At 31.9% G+C, this 25,590-nt stretch overlaps 1 protein-coding gene across 1 annotated transcript in view; it reads left to right on the forward strand.

The window, feature by feature from the left end:
* LOC129806789 (uncharacterized) overlaps nt 1–23,018 on the forward strand; it is a 66,264-nt gene extending 43,246 nt beyond the window's left edge. The window contains exons 6-8 of the mRNA XM_055855563.1: nt 6,404–6,598; nt 6,832–6,967; nt 16,315–23,018. Coding sequence (XP_055711538.1) covers nt 6,404–6,598; nt 6,832–6,967; nt 16,315–16,363 — 380 coding nt within the window. The 3' untranslated portion in view covers nt 16,364–23,018. The remainder of the gene's footprint in view (nt 1–6,403; nt 6,599–6,831; nt 6,968–16,314) is intronic.
* Nucleotides 23,019–25,590: the final 2,572 nt, after the last annotated feature.

A 25,590-nucleotide genomic window follows, 5' to 3' on the forward strand; every position in this document is an offset into this window, starting at 1 on the left:
CATTTTGAGCAAAAATTTTGCATGACCTTCCACGAAGCGAAAAAAGAACAACAAAATGCATTTCTATCTCTGTCGGACTATTTTTCCCAAGTAATTGAAGAACTAAAGTAACTAAAAATCCATTCCCGACAGCAATTCTGTTAAAAGTTGCTCAGGAATAAATGATCTAAAATCACTCAATTTGCGTATGATGTATAATACCATGGTAAGGAATGGGTTAACTACACAAAAAATCTCTTTTTGCAGCATACGTTTACACACTGTTGTTGACGTTGTTAACGATTGAACTGTCAAGAATACCGAAATTCGAAATGGCAGAACAAACACTGCTAAAGCGGCGAATACATGAACTTGTACTTTAGGCTTCCGGTAGATTTTCGAATAGGTTTGGCTTGGCTTTGTCTCTTCGAAAGGTTATTACTTAACGGAACAAATGTATCTGTTTTTGTTTTATTGTGGGGAAAATCGATGAGAAATGCATAAAGGTATCTGAAAAACTTTGAAGTCGATTTTCTCGGAAATTGTGAGAGAGGGGCCACAAAATTTACATACTTTTAGAGCCTCTGACGTGCTCTAGTGCTCTAGGAGATAAATGCGAAATTTCAATTGCGAATGGATAGAATGGAATTGGTCTTAATATGGTCATAATATAGTCACAATGTAATCATGCAATGTAGTCACATAATGTAGTAATATTGTGGTCATAATGTGTCGTAATATTGAGTCCCGTGAAAATTCACGAAAATTTTGCAACCAACGAAAATCCGCGTAAAATTTCGCGACCCAAGAAAATCCGAGAAAAATTTCGCTACCAGCCAAATTTCCTAAAATCACAATCTTCACCTAACTTGAAATGTCTCGATAAGTCATGGAGAAATCTCCAGTTTTTTAAAGTTGGTATACTGAAGGTAGCGCTACAGCATGAAAATAAAATGGTTCAAGTTGTATAAGCCGATTTCGAGAAAACCCATAAAAACTGGTTTTAAACCGGTTTAGAACCGGTTTTTCCCAACCAGATATATTGTGTACTACGAAAAGATGAAATTGGCTTGCAGCATATGCTGCGGTCCGGAAAGAGTTAATATTCAAGAATTGCATATTAAATGTAAAATAACAGATTCAGCACTTGTCTGTAATTTATATAACTTCAAAATAATTTGAAGCAAACACGCGCAGTTTTGGAAAATGTCTAATATATTTTTTTAGGTTATGTTTGCAACTTTAAAATTTGCTTTACTCTCCCTTTAAGTGAGATAAATTTTAAGCGTTATACAAATTTTGTTCATTAATACAGGTTTTTTTTTAAATGTCTAAAATCATTAAAATTTGCTGAAATTTGAGGTTATATTCCGTTAAAGTATTAGATAGCTTTAGCGTTTCTAGTACACGATGAACTCAGTTTGAACATTTTCCTAACTTTCAGTCATTGAGTAGAAATTTTTGTTTAGTTTAAAATTACCTAATTTTAAGAAAGAAATACTTATTAAAAGAGAATTGCATCTTTGAGGTTATGTTCAAAATATTTCTCTAGATCTAACCTTAAATCTGACTCCTCTGATGAGTTTGAAGCAAAATTGAAATATTCTACCACATTTTAAATATTGAGGTTAGAGTTTTACCTAAAAAGAATTGCGAAATCTAACAGTCAGAACCGTTTTTGAGGTTATATTTTGAGTTCTGATAATTGCGAAACTCTAGAACTTGCAATGAAGCCTAAGCATAGTACGAATGTTAAAATTTTACGTGAATTGCAATTGAGGATAATTTTACAGTCATTTCAATTTGTAAGGTTATGTTAATTTTAGTGACTTACGTTTTCAGTCGTATTAATTTACTTGAAGTAAGAGTTACGTCATAAAATCACCGAGTCAGAAGAATTATTTCTTGGAAAAATTCTTTCAATGAAATGTGGAAGTTTTATTCAGTTGAATATTCTGAAAGATATTATCTGGAAAAAAATATTTCATTTTATGGTTAATCAAGCATTTAAATACACCAACTGCAAAAATTAATAGTCACTATCATGAGGGACTTTATGAGTTTATTTTGAGCATCTGTTTAAAATTAATTAACCGTGATTTATGCAAATTTTAATGACCCAATGAACTCCCTATGCATTTCGCGGGTGAGGTTTTTGGCGATTTTTTTTACAGATCATTTTACCTGCTGCTTTAATAATAATTTTAAATACAATTTACACATCAAATTATTGATTTTGTTCACTATTTCTATTACTACAGATAAGAACTTACATATTCTGGCTGTTTTTGGGTTATTGTGATAGACATAAGGATGTAAAAAATCACATAACCTCAAAATTAAATTTTGAGGTTATCTTTCGCCCAGTGAACTTTTACTGGCCGATTTTAGACAAATTACTGAACAGAAAAGAATTACCAGATAATTTTTTGATTTCATTTTGTGAATTATAATTGAAAAATTGAACACCTTTCCTTTCTGGGTTGAAGCCCGACATTTTAGCTCTCCTTTAACGTCAATTGCTGAATAGATTCCTCGTAAAATCCACCTAGAGCTTTCGACTTTCTTTGTGACGAATTTCATAAAGGTAGATAATCAATGAAATAGAAAGGTGAATTTGGGTCACACACAAGGCATTTCTATTGCAAAAATATGTGTTTATTGGCAGTGAGGAATGGGGAGGGACAATCCACAAAATCATCTTTAATTGCTTAGCTTCGTGATGGGTTTTTTTTGTTGTTGTTGTTTGATTGAAAGAATGGAAAAAGCCAAAATATCCTCAATCACTTTTCGAGTATGTTTTCCTCGTGTTAATCATTAGCTCTGTGCGTAGTTTATTCTGCAAATATCGTCATTGATAAGGCATTGATAATGTCGCGACTGATGGATATATTGAATAGGAATGATTAGTAACTTATTCAGCACATAAACTTGAGCGTCAAATTGCAATAAAAAAAGGACGACACTTAAGACATATTTTCAGATATCCCTTCATATTATTTCTACGAAGTAAATTTCGTGTAACTTAAAGAGAGTGACTAGCCGTACTCACTATGGCGTTGTTATCTCGTAATCTCCGTAATCTGTTATCTTGTTATAATTTTTCAATTATAAAATACATTACGAGAACATAACGAGATAACGAGATAACGATATTACAAGATAACAGCGCCATAGTGAGTACGGCTACTGTATTGATTGCAATAAGTAATTGGAACATTTGCGAATGAACTGATCCATCCCTGATCCAAAAAAAAAAATTCTGACTTAGGGTAAGTGTGCCAAATTCCGGTCAGCTTGCAATTCCGGCCACCTTTTTTTGTCCCTAGAATTTCCATGAATTTTTAGTTTTTACATACTCTAGAGATTATACAATGCAAAAGAATAACAAAAAATGTAGCTTCGACAAATGAGATGACGTGAAAAAAGGCATTGGAAGTATTCCTGAAGGGCAAGGAACTATGAGAATGGAGGTGGCAGAAATAGGGCATCAAAGTTATGTCTACATTTTTATTCATTTTAAAATGTATTAACAATGATTTTAGAGTAAATAAAGACGATAAACTGTCTACAAGGTTCTTAGCAACACTCCTTAAGTAGAAGGAATGAAAAAAATCAATTTCTATTAAAGATATTACATTTCAAACTTGAGACTTTGGCGCTTGCATGCAACTATGCCGAAATTTGGCACACTTACCCTGTTTAGAATGAAACATAACTTAACATAATCGAATAGAATTTATTTAAATCGGTAACACACTCTTTCTTAAAAGATTGATCCTTTGAGACCTCTTTAAACGAAGGTACAGTGCCCGCTCTATAACCCGGATCGGCGTAATCCGGACGAGTTATCGACGGTTACATTTAAAATAATTTTGAGGTTATGTATGCATGTCCGATGTACCGATATTTAACTTAAATTCTATGAAAACCCTTCATAATGCAAAATAACAGCATAACCACGAAAAACCATAGAAAATTTGAGCATATTTGCTTCAATTAGCAAGAATAAACAAATGTGAAAAATGTCAACAAACTTTTTTTCAATTTTACCTGCTGCGCGAATTAAAAAGTAGCCCGATCTTAAAAGAATCGAATTAGCGAGAGTACTGTAATTCATTTAATTGCTTGGTCGAAATTACACTCAAAGTGGCGGAAATATAAAGCTGGCCGAAATTTGGCACACTTACCCTATTATTTAACTACAAGTATTCTTTTGATGATCTTTGTACACTACCTGGTACGTAATATATCCCTATACACTCTAACGTGGTAAAGAGCATCGGCTTAGTGCTGGAATCAATGAAAAGTCTTACTGTCAGTAGAGTGCAAAAGTCACTCTCGGATTGCAAAATCACCCGCAACGACAGCACCTTGTGTTACCCGCGAAGAGCCGATTTATTATTCGTAGAATATTTTAAGGTTATGTTAAAAATCTAGAAGTCTCCGTAGTTTACAATATCTAGAAAGTATAAGCTTTATAGTGACTTTTATTTGACTATTTGACCTTATATCCAGTACAAACGATAGCAGCAGATCTTATTGAACGATTAGGAATTTGAGGTTATAATGCAAAAAGTTTCAGTGATTTAAGTTAAGCAGGAAATTTTTAGGTTATGTTCAATGAATTCAGAGATCTGTGCTCACTTTGAGTAATAAGGGTTTGTTTTATTATTATTTCATGGCAAACTTAAACATTCGAGTGTCTAATTCCGCTCCGGTGTTCCCTATAAACTTATTATGTCACATAAATCGCGTAATTTAGCATCATTGATTGATGAAATTGAAGAGATTTTTATTTCAATGGAACTTATTCAATATCTTCTCCATCATTCAACTTTCTGCAATTTTATCTCCATTGCTTTATACACTAAGAAAAAAACATAAAAAAGTTAAAACAACTCTATGGCAGAGTTTAATTAATTCATCGGATATCGATGTAATTATTCCTCTTTTTCGATGTGAAATATCATCTCGACTGAAGTATATGCTAAAGTGTTTTCTTTTTAAGAATATAATTCAGTCAAGAAGATTTTCGTGTGACAAAGTTCATATGGAACATCAACTAGAAAAATGCCTAAAAGTGTTTCATGAAGACATGTGCGTGCATCATACGTGATACTTCGTTCGGAACATAGGGAACTTGAGGTCAAGAAAATATTAATAAAGAAAATGATAAATTAAAAAAACATAAAATAGCAAAACTTTCATTTTGGGATTTAAAAGAGTTGTTTTAACTCTAAAAAAGATTTTTTTAACACTTGGTATGAGTTATCTTATCTCTTATATTGAATTATTTTCAGTCTTACCGTGGTATCACACTAGAGAATTTTACATTCAAATTTTAATGTGATTCACATTAATTGTTACTGATATGTGTTCTAATGGGCAATTTTTGTCAAGAGCTTTTAGAAATCGATCCATTAAATTAAATAGATTAAAATAGCATAAATACGATTGATAGTTAATGAGCAAATTAAAGTGAATTGAGCAAATTTTTGAGCAAAATTTGCTCATTAAATTTTCATCAGGTACTACTTTATTGCAGTCATTCGGGTAGTTTCTGCACCACAATTTTCTCACCGATTTATTAGGACAAAAGACCTTGAAAAAGATCGGTGCACAGGATAAGTAAGAAAAAAGCTAAAGAAAAATGTGTTAGATCTACATTTTATATTCCTTTATAAACTTCTAGGATTTCGTGGTCAAATAAAATGGTGGTCGAATTAATTGAGGCTGTGCATCAGCCTCACTATGTGGAGGTCGCATTACGAGCCAATCTCTCGCCCACAATCTCCTTCTTCTCGCTTAGCGGGTCCTTTTGCAGGATATAAAAGTAGCGTACAGGAAGAAAACTTCCTCTTCCTCACTAAAATCGCACATTTTCGCTCAAACGACAGAAAAGCTTCAAAAACAAAAACACTCATCTGACAACCCGTGTGCCATCGTGATATTGAGCAATTCTAGCAATTTTAATGAGGAACTTTTCACTTTAACTTTAATGTGAAATTTTCTAGTGTGATAATTCCGCTAAAAAGAGTTATTTACACTCTTGTTATGTAAATTTTAGGGAAAATTTAAAGCAACTTTTCCGATACAGCTAAATAGAAGTAAAATCAACTCCAAAATATAGTTAATCGAAAATCACAATGAAAAAGAGTTATTTCAACATCGATTCGAGTAAGTTTTACTCGATTATTTTTCCGAGTGTAAAATGTATTATTAATTTTTTTTTATTCGGTAAGAAAATAAATCTCTGCGACGGATGAAAAATGAAGATGACGTTACAACAACAACTCTGCGAAAAATTAATGCCATTTGTTGTTCTCAATATTATTCCATCTTGAATTTTTCTTTTGCAGTGTCTCTGGGATTGAAGATATTCAATATCAATTGGTCCTTTTGCATTATTTTTTTCTTGCAGATAATATAACGTCACCTGAAGCAAATAGTGAATATTCATATTTACCAGATGAGAGAAATATTAAAAATGCAATTTTAGTGATTGAGAGTGCCCGACTCACTTATCGTGGGAATTATTCATGTGAAGCAACTAACTTAGCGACATTTCATCGCATTACAAAGCCCGCGGTGGCTGTAACGTTTTTGCGAGTGAAAGGTAAATATTGAAGATATACTTTTATAAATTATTTTTTTAAGATGGAATTTTTGAAAAACAAAAAAAATGTGTTTCCTGTATAAATGTACGTTTTTTTCGAGGGGGGAATGTTTTTGTGTTGTGTATAAATGGAGAAAGAGGAAGAGGATTTGGCATGTGTCTTCCTTTGAAGGAGCAGAATTTCTAATTAAAATCTACATATTTAATGCATCAAATGAATAAATTTTTCACAGGTAAACTCGCCGCACTTTGGCCCTTCCTAGGAATTTGTGCTGAAGTATTCATTCTCTGTGCCATAATTTTAGTCTACGAGAAACGACGAAATAAGGCAGATCCCGATGAGAGTGATACAGATCAGAGTCCTGAACAGTGAGTACAAGAAAATGCCTTTTTTTTGGATTTTTTGCAAAATATATTCTAAAGAAATGGGAAATATTAATTTTTGCACAGTCAAAATTGTGGCGAAATCACTAAAAGTCAAGAAAAGTTTCCTGTAACGAAACATGAGTCATATTCTTTGGGTAAAAGCCTGTCATTTATTTTTCTCTGCCAAATGATTATTTCAAACTATTGTTTTACAACTTTATTCAGTGTTATCTCTTGTAAATTTTCCAAGAAAGCAAAAACCATCTTTTCCCTTAGCGATTTTAACCGTCATTTTGAACTTTTTACTGTTATGTCTTTCTAAAGATTTTCTCCAAAGGAAAAATCTCTTTAAAAAAAAGATTATATTAAACGACGAGTAGGGCATGAGAAAAAAAAATGTGACATAGAACATAGAATATTGATTATTCATCCTACGGATATTACTCAACTTCAACGATGAGTAATCAGATGAAGTATGATTGCAAAAGTGTTCTGTAATAAATAAATTTGCATTTAACTCGATGAAAATGCTGATGGGAAAGTGATCAATTTGATTTTGTGAAATTGTACTCTACAGCAAATTAAAACACTCCTTAAGAGAAGTTAATTCAGAACAGGATTGTTATTTCCAGCATTTTCAAATTGTATGTCCAAATAGAGGAACCTGAGGCAGAACCAAACAGAAAATTCGCATCGTTTGAAGCGTTTGAAGGTTTATGTACGAACTATCCCCATACCAAAAAATTGCGATAGGGATCTAGCGAAGAATTCCTCGGAATTTTCCAGTATTTTTTCCTTGGTAAATTCTCCGTGGTATATTTCCAAGGAAATTTCCGTGGATTTAATGTGGATTTTCCACCTAAATAAAGCATCCCCATAGCGAAAGAAAGCGGAATAGGAATACCAAGCGGAAAATTCCTCGGAATTTTCTTGTATCTTACCTTGAAAAATTCCAAGGAATTTTCCATAATGTATTCCAAGGAAATTTCCGTGGATTTATGGAGGATTTTTCCCGTAGGATACATCCATGGAAATGTTCGTGAAATTTTTGTGGGTTTTTCCATCTAAATAAGGTATCCCCATAGCGAAAGAAAGCGGAATAGGAATATCAAGCGAAAAATTCCTCGGAATTTTCTTGTATCTTTCCTTGAAAAATTCCATAGGAATTTTCTATAATATATTCCAAGGAAATTCCCATGGATTTATAGAGGATTATTCCTGTAGAATACATCCATGGAAATGTTCGTGAAATTTTTGTAGATTTTTCCATCTAAATAAAGCATCTCCATAGCGAAAGAAAGCGGAATAGGAATAACAAGCGAAAAGGTCCTCGGAATTTTCTTGTATCTTTCCTTGAAAAATTCCTTAGGAATTTTCCGTAATGTATTCCAAGGAAATTCCCATGGATTTATAGAGGATTTTTCCTGTGGAATACATCCATGGAAATGGTGGATTTTTCCACCTAAATAAAGCATCCCCATAGCGAAAGAAAGCGGAATAGGAATACCAAGCGAAAAATTCCTCGGAATTTTCCTGTATCTCTCATTGAAAAATTCCATAGAAATATTCCAGAATGTAACTCGATGAAAATTATCATGGAGTTATAGAGGATTTTTCTGTGGAATACTTCCATGAAAATGTTTGTGGATTTTTCCACCTAAATAAAACTGGAGGAAAAATGATAGCTGTCACATGAATCTCATTCGTTTACTTCCAAATATAAAAGAAATAGCAAAGATTACAAGGATTTTAACATGTTTTAATAAACCAACAATAATGAATTACCACTTTGTCTTAGATAATAATAAAAAAAATTATAAAAAAAATAATTCTTCCTAAAATACACGTTAAATGACATAAAAATAATCTTATTTTAGGTTAGCAACCTATTTAATCTAATCACTTCACTATTATATACACGTAACGCAATGTCGCTTAATTAATCTTATTATAATTGTCGCAGGAATCACTAAAAATGTTTTGCGGAATATTTGCTAGACTTTTCAGAAAAATAGTGGAAAAACCATGGAAATCCCTGTGGAAAGACAATGGAATTTTCCATAGGAGTTTTCAGCTTGTCCCGTGGACTATTTATGTCTGATTTTCTCTATAAATGTTCCGTGGAGTTCCGCGGAATTTAACGCTGGAATTCCAGTGGGTCGTATTTGAAATTCCATAGAGAGCTATGATTCCAATGGAATTTCCAACTCCAAATTCCATGGAAAACTTCCTGGAATTTTAGCGTCAAATTCCGCAAATTATTCCAATTTAGACGCTAGCTTCCCACTGGAATTTCCGTGGAATTTTTTTATGGGATTGGAAACAAATTATCCATGTTATCGCAACACAATTTTATTCGATAGACTTTTCAGAAAAATAGTGGAAAAAAACATGGAAATCCCTATGGAAAGACAATGGAATTTTCCATAGGAGTTTTTAGCTTATCCCGCAAACGATTTACGTTTGATTTTCCATATAAATGTTCCGAGGAGTTCCGTGGAATTCCAGTGGCTCGTACTTGAAATTCCATGGAGAGCTATGAATTTTAGCGTCAAATTCCGCGGATTATTCCAATTTATACGCTAGCTTTCCACTGTAATTTTCGTGGAATTTTGTTATGGGGATAATTCATAATATTATAAGTACCACAGAAATCACTAAAAGAGATTTAAAAATTTGCGAGCAAAATAATTCATCTATTTTGTAGCGACACAAACATATTCTAGCGGTAAAGCGAGAAAAAAACGTGTGGAATTTTCTTAGAAAACTAACCGGAAAGATAGTGGAACTTTCCATGGAATTATTTCTTGAATTTTCGCTAGGAAATAAGCAGGATTTTTTTTTTTACAAAATAGAGACCGTGTTGCAGCAAAATCCATGGAAAGTCTGTAGGAAAACTTCTGGATTTAGCCATGGAATTTTCCAGCGAAATCCGCGGATATTTCACATTTGATTTTCCATACAAATCTTCCATGGACTTTCATGGAAATTGACGTTGGATTTCCATTGTATGTTGTTCAAATTCTCCATGGAATGGCCATTTTCCATGGCCTCTCCTAGGAAAAATTCCATGGACGACCTCGCGGAAATTTCTGCGAAAATTTGCTATGGGGTAATTTCTTATTAAGCATTGTCAATGAATTTTAAGAACCTGAAGGAAAAAATTCTTAAAGAAATAAATCACAGGCTAGAATAAGTTCTAAAAGAGACCTGTAAGTAGCTAGCCTTATCAGCAGGAACTAACTTCCCTACCCGTCCACTTTTATTATTCAAATTGCATATACGTTGCTCACATGAATTATAAGCTTAAGGTGAAAAATCATCTTTTTAGCGCAGAATGAATATAAAATTGCGATATTCGGTTTCTGTTAGTGAATTTAAAGAAAAAACAACGTGTTTGAACAATGTTACGTATAAGCATTTGGTTTTGGGCATACTGTGCTTATCTCATGAGTTTCCAATCATCATTCAGATCATTCCTGGTAGCCAATTAATCCAGCAATCGCTGGTAAAGCATTAAAAATTCTAATCTTCAACCATAAATCTGCGTAGAGATTTTCAGTTGGAAAATTCCAATGATATCTTTCCCATGAGAGATATTATTTGCTCTCGAATATTATTGGTCAGAGAATAATCCCATGAGTTCGATTAAAAGTGCAAAATTATTTCTATCACGTTCTATGGAAGCTCTTCAACTCTATGTAATGGGAAAATTCTTGAATGAAAACTGATGGAAACTTTCTCATGTTATATTTATGTTAAATATATAAAATAGAGAAAAATATTTCTCTTCTTTTTTTTGTGTGTTTTAAATGTAATTTTAAGGATATTTGCGTGGCTGTTGAGTGTGCAAAAATTAATAAATTCCCACGAAGCAGATAACGAAGGAAAATGTTGTTTTTGGGGGTGGAGGGGGCAGGGTGGGTGGTAAAGGGTGAGCTTTTTAATTGTTTAATGCGCCAAAGGTGGTAGACATTGTGTGCTGAGAGAGACATTCATAAGAAAAGGAGTTACTTTTGTAAATACTTGATGTATTTGTTGTTGCTTCTCTTATGGGAAAAAGTTTTTCACTCTCACCGATGTTTGATGAATGAGAGTCACGTGCCAATGAAAAGTGTGTATAGTATTTGGGGTTTTTTTTTGCTCTGTTTTATTTCTTCTTCCATTTTGCACCTGATTCAGGGTAGAAAAGTTTGAGGGCATTTTCCAAATGTGCTACAGATCTAATGAAGATGTTTTTAAGGGAGGGTGTTTCTTGGTGTTTTTTTTTTAGAGGAATGGTAGAGAGATAAGGCAATATACTCTTCTATCCATTTGAATGTAGCACTTTGTGGTTTTTGGGAAAAAACACCCAAGAAAGAGGAAGAAGTTGTAAAGTGCAGGAGAAAGAATGATGGAAAAGATGAAGAGTCAGATTAAGGAACAAGTTGTAATGTTTTTTTCCTCCGTCTTTCTCTCTACGCCAAAAACAAAAAGAAAAGAAACAAATAAAAATAAAAGAAAAATAAGGACACTCTCTTGAATGAAAAAGAACCTCAACGTGTGCATTAAAATTCGTTTTGGAAAATATTGAAAAAGAAAAAAAAACAGAAAGAAAAGGAAGAAATAGTGGAAGAAATGAAAAAGAAGAGTTTCACACTGCGTCTTTAATTTGTTCTTCACAAAAACTCATATAGCAATGTCACGTTCTTTTCACAATTTTCTTTCTGCTTTATTGGTTCTGTTTTTTTTTACTCCAACACTGCCTTTTCTCCTTTTCATTTCATTTTTCACCGGTTTTTCCACTGACTCATTCTCGTTCTACATTATTTAAGGTGTATATGTGCCTTTTTTTTAAATCAATTCACAGCTTTTGTGATCCCACAGGAACTGAGTTAATACTTAAATTCATTCGAAAAAAATAGGTTTTTGAAAATGTTTTTGGAAAATACTGCGACTTTCCAGAACATTGTTACTTTACTGAATTTCCGGTAGGGGCGCTGAGGTCGATAAGGAGACTTGTATATTGACATTCAAATAAATCAAGAATCTTCCGGAAACTTGGAGCAAAATGTGGCAGAAATTTTTCCAAAAATCGATCACTTTCAAGACAAATAAGAATGAGGCTTCAAATTTTTACCATATGGGATTTCCTTAAACGAAAAAAAACAGCAAAAACTTAAATTTGGTCAGCAAAAATCAATTTTTTTAAGTAATCACTTCTGTACATCCCCTTCTTTCTCAAATGTTTTCCATTATGTCCATCTCACTCTTTCGTACTCTTCTTCTTCTTTTGAACATCACAACAAATCCAATTTAGCTCAATCGAAATTGTTGTGTGAAAAAAATGAGATAGACATATGGAAAACGTGTAAGAATGAGAGGAATGTGAATTTTGATTTCACCAAATTTTCCTGATCCAAAAGGTGCGCCTGAGTCATAATGGCTCCAGCACACCTTTAAGATCAAGAAAATATCATAAAATCGAAATTCACTTCCCTTTCTTTCATAAAAGTTTAGCATATGTCTATCCTACTCTTTCACACTCTTCTTCTTCTTTTGAACATCACACTAAATCAAATTTAGTTCAGTCCACTTTGGAGTCGAATTAGTAGGATAGACTTATGCAAATATTTTGAGAAAGAAAGGGACGCAAATTTTGATTTCATGAAATTTTATCGATCTAAAAGGTGTGCCGGAGGCATAAAGCTCCTTTTTCCTATACTGAACTGCTCTCTAAATTCACTCAAAAGCGTATTTAAAGTTCCTTCGAATTTTATGTATGACAGAGTAGGATAGATACATACAGTTTGTGGTTATTATGGCTCTGACACACCTTTTAGGTCAGGAAAATTTTATTAAATCAAAATTCAAATCGGTTTTTCATAAACGTTTTGCATATATCCATTCCACTCTTGCGCATCTTTTTTTTTTAAACGTCAAAGCAAATCTCAATTTAGAGTGAGAAAGAGTAGGATGGACACAACCAAAACCATTGAGAGAGAAAAGTTGAATTTTGAATTCGTGAAATTTTCCTAATAGAAAATAAAGTGTCAGAAGCATTAGAAACCTAAATCTTTACGAAAATGGGTTGAATTTGTACAATCAACACTTAATGCGATAGGAGGTAAAATGAAAAACTACTTTTATTTGTCAGAACTTTTATAAGAATTTCACCTCATTCAAAGTTCCAAATTCGGTTACTATTTCAAATTAGATTTTTTGCTGACCTAATTTGACATTTGTACAGTGTCTCCTCAATACTGACATCAATAATAAGTTAAAAATTAGTTTAGTTAAAATATATTTCCAATTTTGAGAGTGTTGTAGACTTTTTACATGATAGATGATGTTATGTTAACCAAAAATCTAATTCAATTTAGATTTGAAGGCAAAAGAGTGATTACTGCCCAATTTTCTGTAACTTTTAGTATTGAATGATAATTTTTTGAAAGAACTCGCAAGTATCTGAAAGAGAGATGGCATAAAGCATATCAACTTTACGGGAATGCTTGAACTCACGAATTAGAGCGCTCTGTGATTCGCGCGGTTTTTTGTCTATAGGGTGGCGGCTTTACTTATGGCCAGTCTATACTTGTGGCCGCCTCTCAGATATCTTCAGTTTTTCCCCACAAATTAATTTCGAGGAACCACAAAATTAGGAATATTTGATGTGCTATCATTAAACGAACATTTTAAATTGATTTAATTTAATATTTCGGTACAATACTAAACAATTTATGGGAAATATTTCACTGATGCGGATGACGATTAAAAATACGTCAAATCGTTAAGAAATTTACTAACGATCTCAAAAATTTTAACAACTAAATATTGTATCTTCAATCGAAAATATTTAGTACTATTTTTCAAAACTTATTTCCTTAATAACTATATGTTCTTTTACTATTAAATTTTAATAAATTTTTTAACAAAAAATATAAAATTTAGATGCGGCCATAAGTTATGTCCAAATTGATAGGATTACGAACTTATGGCCACGGTATTTGACGTGTGTTACTCTCACACCATATGTGTAACTCTTTTGATTTGGAGAGTTGTCAATTGTATTGTTTTTATTCAATAGTTCAGTGTTTTCTGGCAAAAATTTAATTAAATTCTGTATTTTTGTGTGTGATTATCCATCATATGTGGATTTTTCATCATGAAAAACAGGTTGCTGGCCTCAGTGAAGAGAAGAGAGAGAAATTAATAATGTAATGCTACAATCATGAATAAAAACTATAAAAACTTAACAAAAGAATAATAAAACCTTTGAAACTATCTAAAATCCTTTTCTTTTCATTTGCACTAAAAATATTTTGTTTTTTAAGTTTATTTTGCATTATTTTACAATGTGGCCAGTAAGTTCGTAAAAGTGGTCAAAAGTTATGAATTTTACATTGTTGGAAAAATCATACTTTTTCTGGGGCTTAAGAGAATTTTCTACTAAATTACTTGGATATATCGAAAGGAGATACTTTAAAGAAACTACAGTTAAAATTTTATCTTAATTGGTCAAAAAGAAAAGAAGCTGTGAGTAAATATATCCTTAATGTGGCCATAAGTAATGCCGCTACCCTATAAGTTTATTTCTATTTTGCTTTCCGTTCACTATCCAAATTAAAACAAACTGCTTGAAAAATATGCCATTTAAAGTGATTTACGTTTGATCTTTGAAAATAAGCTATTTACCGGTTCCTCGTCGATATATTTCCGTTTTCTTCCGATGCAGTAGGATTGGAAATTTTAAGATATTTCAAAAAGAATCAAAATTTAAACAGTTCGTCAACTGTTCAATGTCGTCATGCTGTTTGTCCGTGTGTTTAACTGTCTGTCCGGCTGTAGACAGCTCTAGTTGTCGGTTATGAGTCGGTTCATAAGCGATAACTAATTTTTATACGAAATTTAATTGTGTAAATGCTTACACGGTAAGAGATATCGACTTCCGGTCTTCGATGACCCCTCCTCAAATGACATTATCTCGTACCCAACCTCTGTACTTCCCCCCACCCCTTTTGTACGTTCCCTATCCCTCAAAAATAGGTCAAAAATGAGGTTTTTCCAATTTTACAAAAAATTGGCCCAAACTTTTTCAATGATTTTTGGATATGTTTTAGAGCTGGTTCTGGCGAACATTTCGCCCAAACATACCTATGACCGGAAAATTCGCCATTTTGAATTATTGAAGATCAAATTTCAACCACTTTGGAAGGCTCATTTTTCAACCGATTTGGTTAAATTTGGATTTTTTGGAGTGGTATTGAAATTTCGAACCCGGCTGCATCGGTCTTCATCGGTAATGAACCGGTTAAGTACCGATTTTTGTATAATTTTACATCCCTAATAATTAATATTCCCTAAAAATAATGTTTTTTCGATTTTTCTCAAAATTGGTCGAAGCTTTTTCAATAATTTTTGGATATGTTTTAGAGCTGTTCCAGGCGAATATTTCGCCCAAACATACCTATGACCGCAAAATTCGCCATTTTGAATTATTGAAGGTCAAAGGTCAAATACTTTGGAAGGCTCATTTTTCTTTTTGGCTAAATTTGGATTTTTTTAAGAAAAGTATTGCAAATTAGAACCCAGCTGCATCGGTCTTCATCGGTAATGAATCGGTTAAGTACCGATTTTTTTGATTTTGAAATGCTTTTGTGATTTATGAATCAATTTGATCTCTAGTAGATCGGTGATTCCAAAAGATTATGCAGAAAAACTAATTCACGGTGAGCTCTATCTCGTGAGTTCGAGCATTCCGCAAAGCTGGGACGCTTTGCCATCTCTTTTTAGGCTATTTTAAATAATTCTACGATAAATGTGGGATCACAATTGTAATTTCTTGATTTTAAATTAATTAAAAAAGAAAGAGAACTAGGAGAAGGTTTTGAGGCCTTGCACGTATTCTGGCTTCGTGGACTTCATATTTTTCTCATATTCTTCGGAAAAGTACGAAGTGTTCGAAGGCAGAGTGTGTGCGTGTGCGAAGCCTGAAGCCTTGTCCTAGAGTTATGCTTCAGATAATCTTAGAGTGTACAATTTATTGTAAATCTCTAAAGAATCACAGCCACTGTAAGCTGATCTAGCTTTCGCACTTTGAGGAAAAACAGCTGGAAAAATGAATGAAAAACTCTAGGGAAATTTACACATTCACATTCGCTTTCTCAATGCATTTACATAATAATTTTTCATCCTCAATTGAGTGTCAAATGGTTTGGTTATTTTATCCTTTTAATTTTTGGATTAATGTCTTTCATCCAAACGAATATGGCCAATATCACTAATTTCTTTCCAAAAAAAGAAAAAACGAACCTAAAATTTATTCAGTTTTCACCCCAAAATTTTTCATTTTGCTTTTTTTTTACTTGCAGAAAACTCGATCCACATGGTAAAGAGTCTGATGTGAGACACAGAAAATAAGAATAAATTATCAAATGAGAGAGAATAAAGAAAAAAACAAATATACATAAAAGTATATGAATAAAATAAAAATCACGCATGAAAAAGAAATAAAGATTAAAAAGCGCGAAATGAAAAGAAGTCACAAGGAAAATCATTTCAGTGAAATAAAATTAAAGACGATGAGATAAAATGTAGAAAGTTAGAAATACATTGAATTAAAAGAAAAAAAGATCCATCAATGATCAGACAAGAAAATAAAAACACTTTAAAAAATAACACTAATAGAAAATTAATATAAGAAATGATAACAAAAAAAATCGAGCGATTGAAAAAAAGTGTAAATTCTTACTTTCTTAGATGAACAGAATATAAAAAAAATTAGTGAGATAGAAACTTTGAAAAAAAAAATCATTTGAGAACAAATTTCGTGAATAAAAAGTGTAATTAAGTAAAAGAAAAATAGATGATTTTAAAAAGATTAGAACCCACGAAACACAATAAAAAAAGGTAAGAATTTCATGTAAAAAAAAGAATATAATTCCTAAAAATTAATAAATTTATCTTTTTTGATTTCTTGTTATTATTTTTAATCTTTCTGTGTTTTCTCTACATGTAAGTCATTAAAAGAAACTATCTAGGAATTAAAAAAAATAAAATTTATTAAAAAAAAAATTGTGAGAAAAGCGAATTGATGAAAGATGAAGAAAAATCACCAGAGCGCTTTGTAAGAATTTTAATAAATATACTTTTTTATAGTAAAAAAAACGCGCCTGATTAATAAAAAAAACTTACATAACTATTAATTATATTCATTATAAAAAAATTATTATATTGCAAATGAAATCCTAATCTTGTTGAATATTTCTTGTTTCTTTCATTACACTAAATACAAAAAAATTGTACACAGCTTTGATCAATTTTTTTTTAATTTTTTTGTATCATACAATTTATTGTACCTAATTAAAAAAAATATTTATCTACCAAAACTGAGAGAAAGAAAAATGAAGAAACAAGAAAAGTTTATTAAAAAAAAGAACTACAGAAAAGTTTTACGTATATATTTAATGTTATAAAAAGAACAAAAAAAAATGAGGAAAATAATGACATGAAGAACAAACCACTAACAATCTGTTAAAAAAAAAGTTCAGCAAATAAAAATCAGACGATCAGAACATTTACACTGAGATTTGGTTAGAATTCAACCTAACCTCAATGTAAACGGAATTCTGAGAAATGTTTTTTCGTGAAATTTTTAATTAATTAAATTTGCAATTGTTGATTGGCTTTTGGAGGAGTTTTAGTGACTAAAAATTAGAGAGAAAAATCGTACTCGTTCTCTCATTTGGCTGTGAGGTTTTGTCATTTCGGAATGTTAGGTTATGTTGGCCATAACCTCGAAATAATCAAGTCAAAAAAACGCTTCGAAGTTTGTTTGAAAAGGACTGGCAAATAGCTTCTCATACCTTTCCAAAAATACTAAGTTGCATCAATTTCTAACCTCAAAAACTTCAAGGATTTTTTTTGGTTAGAGTTTGTGTCATTCTGAAATGCAAATCAAATGGGGATCTTCAATAACAAAAAAAATCAGTAAGCAATTTACTTCAGGATGTAAGGTTATATTGAATCTAACCTCAAAATACCATGATTTTGGGCAATAAATTCCGGACTTGAAAAATCTGGCAGGAAAAGTCAAGAAAAAAAGGTTTTGAATATAATCTGGGAAGGGTTTCTTATGAAATTCTTACAAAAAGATAGTCATGTAGTCTTCGGAGCCACTGAAAACTCTGGGAAGAAAGACTTTATTCTGTTTTGAATTAACATTAAATTCTAACCTAAAAAACCGTTCTAGATATTTTTGAGGTTAGAAATTTTGGAACCTAAAAGGCAAAATCTAGGTTGAAATTGTTAAAAAAGCAAACTAGATAGTGCCCTGAGATACCCCAAAAAATGATAAAGTAATTTCAGAATGTGAGGTTATATTGAATCTAACCTCAAAATGCCTTGACTTTGGACAAAAAATTCCGGACGTGAAAATCTGGCAGGAAAAACCAAAAAGCTTTTGAATATAATCTTCTGGGAAGGGTTTCTTATGCTTATTGCAGTTTTTCAGCTGTTCAGAACGTAAGAAACCGGTAGGACGTGGAAATTCTTACAAAACGATAGCCCTGTTATCGTCGGAGTGACTGAAGTAGGGGCATAGGGCACTGACAATCATCGTACTTCCGTTCTGTAAATCGTGTTCCGCATTTTGAGTCACATCAAATTCTTCTAACTTAAAAAATCATTCAAGATATTTTGAGGTTAGAATTTGTAACAATTTAAGAGACAAAATCTGTATTGAAATTCCTAAGAAAGCAAAGTAAATTGATAATTTTCATAACCAGCCAAAAATGTTCATAATAAACTTATTTCAGAATGTGAGGTTATATTGAATCTAACCTCTAAAATCTGCGAAAGTGAACATTTACGAAGTTTTACACAAACAAAGCTATTTAAGTTTCAGCTGATTATAAACTGGATTGTGCCTTCTTATGGATTAAATTCTAACCTAAAAGGGTAATGAAAATGTTTTAGCGTTAGAATTGTCCGAATTGACACATTTTGATGGATATACAGTCCAGAGCGCAGTCTATGAAAAGTAATCTGGATATCTCTTTTAGTTTTGGTGACTAGTTATTGTAAAAATTAAGGTTATATTGTGCATAACCTCAAAATACTTCACAGAAACAACTGAAATATGGCTCCTTTTGTCAATATGACTTGGATATTTAGATTACAAAGCTATTTGGCTTGCTTTTCTTACAATCTTGAAGACCAGAATCTACCTTGCAGGCTACATGAGTCTTATAACCTAAAATATGAATTAAAGAGCTCTGTAAGAGTAGCAGACGTTACGATAAAGTCTTTTGCAATATAAAATTTTATGAGGACTAAAACTATCGAGGTTTTCCACAAAAATAAGGCTTGATTTGTGAGGTTATGATAAACTTAACCTCACTTTCCAGGTAACCCTTAAGCCAAATGAGGGCACGAGGCCCACTATTTTAAAGACAAAGAAAAGTTATGCAATCGCCTAAAACAACAAATTCTAGATAGAAGTTACTAAAAACAAAATCAACAAAAAAAATAACACACTGGATCAATGTATACATTAATTGGCGTTTGTACTTAACGATTAATTAAAAAAAAGAAACAAGGAGGTGAGTCGTGAGAGCAGAAAAAAGCGAAAAGTGAATTAGATGAAAAAAAAGACATAATTAATTGCTGGGAAGAGGGGACAAGTCCAATTGCTGAATCAACCTTGCAATTCTAATTACTTGTTAATTTCCAGTGTGTACAAAGTTGTAGGTAAAATAGGGATTAAAAAAAACAAATGAAATAAAATTATCTCTAAATTTTTTCTAGGTATTGTTGAATTGTAAAATTGATTAAAATTGAGAAGTAAGACGCAGAGAACTAATTCACCTCCTTTTTTTTCAAGAAAATTTTATGGTTAACAGAAGAGAAATTGTATCTTAATTTTGTGGCGAAGAAAAAGAACCTCTGAGTGAATTCTTTTTTGAAGAAATTAATTTAAATTTACTCTCAGTACTTACAGAAAATTCCGTCAAATTTCTTGGTTTTTGTACTTAATAATGTATTTCAGGTACGATTTGGAAGATGTTTAACTGTTCCTAAAGTGTTCTAAGTCTTTAGAAACTATTTCTAACCTTCAATATTGATTTTTTATTAGTTCTTTGGTCGATTCTTAGTAGAAAGTTTAAGTAAGGTTTCAGAAAACTACATAAAACATGCCAACAGTGTTTTATTTTAAGGTTATATTTGATATAACCTCAAAATATGAAAGATTCTACAAAAAATTGCAGTAGCAAGCAACTTTATAATCAGGTATAGTCATTTTCAGCATTAATATAGAAACCTGACGCATAATTTCAATTTATTGCAATATTTTTAGGTTAGATCTAACATAACCTAAAATTTTACAATAACTTGATACATTTACTAGATTTTCCGAACAAAAACCATTAGGTGTTCGAATTTTTGGAACAAAAATGAAGCCCGATCTACCTTTCTGTCCAGTAAATATCCGTTGATTTTCGATTTACCCTTTACTAATTCGAAAACATAAACTAAAATATTAGAACATCAAAAAGGATTTAGGAAATGCCGGAAAAACTTCATGCGCTCTTCGAAATCACATTAAAGAATTCAAAAGAAATTTCTAAGATTAGTTTGACTTTTATTTTTAGTCAAGTTAATTGTTAAGAACATCAAAAATTTGAGCAAAAGTACAAATAAGTGCTCCAACGGTGAATACGTGAAGCTGCCTATGGATTTCCAAATGATTTTCGAATATTTGTGACATGACAAGCACTTCGAGACTTTATTTAAAAACTCATCGACGTCAATGAAATCCTTTGTCAAAATTCAAACAGTTTATATTCTCTTCGGAATTCTATTTAAAATTCCGAATAGACAATATCAAAATAGAATTTTATGACAAAATGAAAATTTGTTACAGGAAATAAAATATCGTAGAAGTGAAAAGATTGATTACTTGATTTACTCTGTTAATTGACAAGATCATCAAAAATTTGAGAACAAGTACCAATAAATGTTCTAACGGCGAATACGTGAAGTTGTTTTTGGATTTTCGAATATTTGTGACATATCGTTTGTCAAAAATTCAAACAGTTGCCATTCTCTTCGCAATTCCGTTTAAAATTTCGAATAGAACGTACTAAAGGACGGTTCAAATGTTCATATTTGAGGAACTCGACTGTACTTAAGTGTTCTTTTGTTTCTTTAAGTTGTCAAAAATAACAAAGTTTCGAAGCAAACTTCGAAGTAACGAATATGTGAATTTCGACTTCGAATTTCAGTGGAAATTCGATTGGCTCAGTCTTTTTGGAAATTTCTTTGAAGATTATTCACGGAAAATTAGAGGGAAATAGTTCAGAAAACATCGGAAAAATTACAAAGAGCGTTTTGTTGCCTGTCAAATATACGAGTAATATATTCATTCTGTTCGAAAAATCCAAATTGAAAGTACTATCCGCGCTCTAGCGGGCGATACGTCAGGTGTTTGAAGTTCCGTTTTGGTATTTCGAAAATCTAGCCAAAGATGTTATTAGATGTTCGAAATTCCGAATAAAAAGTACTATCAGCGCTCTAGTGACGAATACGTCGATTTGACGTTTGAACCTCCATTTTGACATTTTGAAAATCCACTCAAAGATATTATTCTATATTCGAAAGTTAAAATAGAAAGTACTATTCGCACTCTAGAAGGCGATGCGTCAGGTGTTTGAAGTTCCATTTTGGCATTTTCAAAATCTACTCTAAATCTTATTGGATATTCTAAAGTCTGAATAGAAAAAAACTTACAGTGTTCTAGTGACGAATACGTCGATCTGATATTTGAACCTCCATATTGACATTTCGAAAACCTACTCAAAGTTGGTACTGGATGCTCGAAATTCCGATTAGAAAGTACTATCTGCATTCTAGTGGTGTATACGTCAACTGGGTCTTTAAGACTCCATTTTGACATTTCGAAAATCCACTCAAAATGTTATCGGTATTCGAAAGTCCAAATAGAAAGTACTAAAAGCGTTCTAGTAACGAATACGTCGATTTGATGTTTGAACCTCCATTTTGACATTTTGAAAATCCACTCAAAATGTTATTCGATATTCGAAAGTCCAAATAGACAGTACTAACAGCGCTCTAGCGGGCGATACGTCAGGTATTTAAACCTTCATTTTGACATTTCGAAAATCTTGTTAGACGCAACCATTTCATTTTTTTTTTTCGAATAAAACATCTTCCGAATCGTAGTTTGTGTTCACTTCAATTACCAGTCAAGAGATCATCTTAGTCAGCTTCTTCAAATGTTCAACGTACACCAAATTTATCTCAAGAGGTTGATTGTGCATAAATTATTTTGTTCAGTTTACTAGAAATTCTTAAAGAAGAATTCACTCATGAAAATATATTTGTAGAAAGAGAAATCGACATAGAATTTAACAAAGTAGAAAACTAAACAAAAAGTGATTTAAAAGTCTAATTCACCGTAAAGAGCAATGCTAGGACAATTTTTGCTAAGGAAAAAAGCATCAGCCAATGGGATGGCAGGAACGTTTTCGACTGGAAATGGGCTTTTTCTATTGGCTGATTCGTTTTTTTGTTTGGAAAATTGGTCATTTTGTTGCTGTTTTGCGTGAAAATAAGTATATCCATTTCTTATATTTTTTTCAAGTTAACCAACAGACTTTTTTTTTTGATTATTATCTTAAGATCATTGAAAAGTAGATGAAAAATTTCTAAAAAATAAATTCAAAGTAGATTCTCTCTAGAATGAAAAAAATATGAAACAAATATTAAGGAAAAAGGCGACAAATCTGTATAAAAAAAATCTTTTCAGATCATTTTATTACTTTTTTTTTAAGCATTATCCATCAGAGAAATTTATTTTATTTTCGAAAAAGCTCCAATTGTTTATTGAAAAAAAAATCGATTTTTAGTGGAAGAAAAGAAAGTTAAGAAAACTATAATTGTTAATAAAAGAGCTGTTCTTTTCTTTTGTATAAAAAAAAACATTATATTACCATTATATTCTTTATCAACTTTTTTTTTTGAAGACGTATAAGAAAAAGAAAAGGAAAAATCATACAACAGACTTTTTATTTGATTTTGACCCCTCAATTGATTTTTGTTGGCGAAAAGTAATTTTTTTGTTTTGTTTTAGGTAGTTCTTTTGCAGCTTTTTCCACAATTTTTCACCCAGTTTTTTTTCGGGAGAGGATTTTGTGTGTCTTTTTGTTTGGTTTCATCATCGAAGCATCCTTTCACTCATTCTATTATTTTTACCATCACCAAAAAAAAAAGAAAATTCCTGCACAGGATTTTTATTCACGGTGATTTATTTTCATCGTCGTCAACGTTTTTGTACATTTGAGGAAGATTTTAAAAAAAGAAAAGCCGATGGTTGTTCACGAAGAAGGCACACACACCAGATTGAAGGCAATTTGTAAAGAGATCGTCATCATAAAGTTGCCAAAAACAATTAAAGCCGTGTGCAAAGATAAACATTATAGATTTAAAATAATTATGATGAAAGTGAAAACTTAAAGATAGAGGCGTTGAGGTGCTATTAAGTAATTAACTACGATTAACAAATTAACACTAAATTAAATGCAGACATTATTCTTAAACAACAAAAAAAACAAACGTGGGAATGCTAATTGTGAAGGTGAAAAAACACGCGGAAAAGTCAATCAGACAGAATAAGTGGGGACTTTTTTTCTGGCCAGGGGGCGGGGGGTGGAGAGAGGGATAAAGAGGAAGTTTTTGTAAATGAAATGAATTTATTTTGGCATATTTTAGCTTTTAAGGATTGATAACATTTTTCTCAATACTTTAGGAAATAAATTAATAGGGGCAATTGTACGGGGAAATTTTCACTGATAATGGCAAATTCTATCGTTTCAGTTTTGTGATAAATCCATGAGTCTGATAAGAATGGGAAAATATTCACAATTTACCCTACCTTTGGATCCTTTGAACTGTAGAATCCATTGCATGTTTAGAGAAAGGTTTATCCTCTTGATTTTTCTCCGTAGAATTAAATGTACAAGTAAGTAACTCTCCATTATTATAGGCTGCGCACGGAGCTTTTTCTTTCAATCAGGATTCTATATTGCACTTTTAAGAACGCCTTATAAAAGGGGTGTTTCGAAATGCGTCCCACTGTGATACATCGGTGAATTTCGAAAAATCCCCTGTAGGGGAAATATACTGTAATTTTCGTAGCATTGTGACACATGAGTTCGAAATCTCACAATGCCAATCGAGCTCTTTTTTTTTTTTTAAATATCACAAGAGTTAAAAACGCAATTTTTAATGTTTTTTTTATTCAAAATCACATTTTCGAAAAAAGCTCAACTGAGATTCGAACCTAATTTGTCATATGGCTTTGTCAGAGTTTTACAGAATTCCCCCACTGCTAATGTCATATGACAAGTTCGTTCAAATCTCTAGAGATTTTTCGAAAATATTCCCGTCAAATCATTTCGACAGATATCTTTAAGATTTCTGCAGAAAATATCTACACCTCTGCCGAAAATCTGCCGAGAAATCTGTAGATCAGAGAAGTGCAAGAACGGTTTGAAACTGAAAAAAACGTCAAAAGAAACTTGTACGTCAATGGTCAAAACACTACTTGAACAAACTTATTTTGACGTTTATTCGGTTTCAAACGGTTCTTGCACACCTCTGCTGTAGATATTCCTACAAATTTTATTTGGGCTTGGGACAAAATTCGTCAGAATTTTTCACAGATTTTCTGACGAATCCTGGTGCATACTCTGACGAATTTCTGTAGATATTTTGCCGATTTTCTGTAGATTTTTCTACATTCCAGACTTTCCAGACAGTTGCGTCAGAAAAGATGTAATATTTTTCACTGAAGTTTGCAAAATTCAATAGAGCTATTCTTGGTGATATCACAGTGTTTATATAAAATAAAGAATTCTGTGACGCCGTGTTATAAGTAGAGAATACTGAAGTGAAAACTTTAAGCAGAGTGTCGACCTAAATTTCGTGTTTTTGTATCATTTGATTGGCGATTTTTAAGAAATTAGTATTTTTGCTCGCATCTTTTTAGTTATCTAAAATAATTGGTAGTGCTTGTTGAACAGAGCATACCATTTTCTTTGTAACTTCTACACAGTTTCTTGGTAAATCAACAATATTTTTGTTGAGACAATGGAGACTATGCAGATTTCTTATGCAGAAATTCTGCCGAAAATCTGCAGAATTTCTCTAAATGTAGTAGAATATACCGTTACAATTCAAAAAACCACTGAGTAAAATCGGCAAGTAGAGCAATGATTTGACGGGTTATTCTCTAACAGTGAAATTTCCAGCTCACCTGGCAATAACATAACTAACGTATAGAGTAAGAGCTCACAATTTTGGACAGTTTCTAAATTTAGACACTTTGAGGATAAAATTGGACACTAAAAATAAATCGATTAAAATTATGGATTTTTATTCCAATATTGGATGAATAATGAATTCTATCTAAATATTTGTTCTTTTTGGAAGATTTTAACACTAAATATGTTAAATTTTAAATATGATTTGAGTTGAAATTGCTTTGTTGAAAATTCAGTGTGAGAAATTGCTTACGAGAAACAGGACTTCGTGTTTACTTCAGTCTTATTTAGCCGTGGTGGAGT

The sequence above is a fragment of the Phlebotomus papatasi genome, chromosome 3 (genome assembly GCF_024763615.1).
Source record: "Phlebotomus papatasi isolate M1 chromosome 3, Ppap_2.1, whole genome shotgun sequence".
NCBI classification, from domain to species: domain Eukaryota; kingdom Metazoa; phylum Arthropoda; class Insecta; order Diptera; family Psychodidae; genus Phlebotomus; species Phlebotomus papatasi.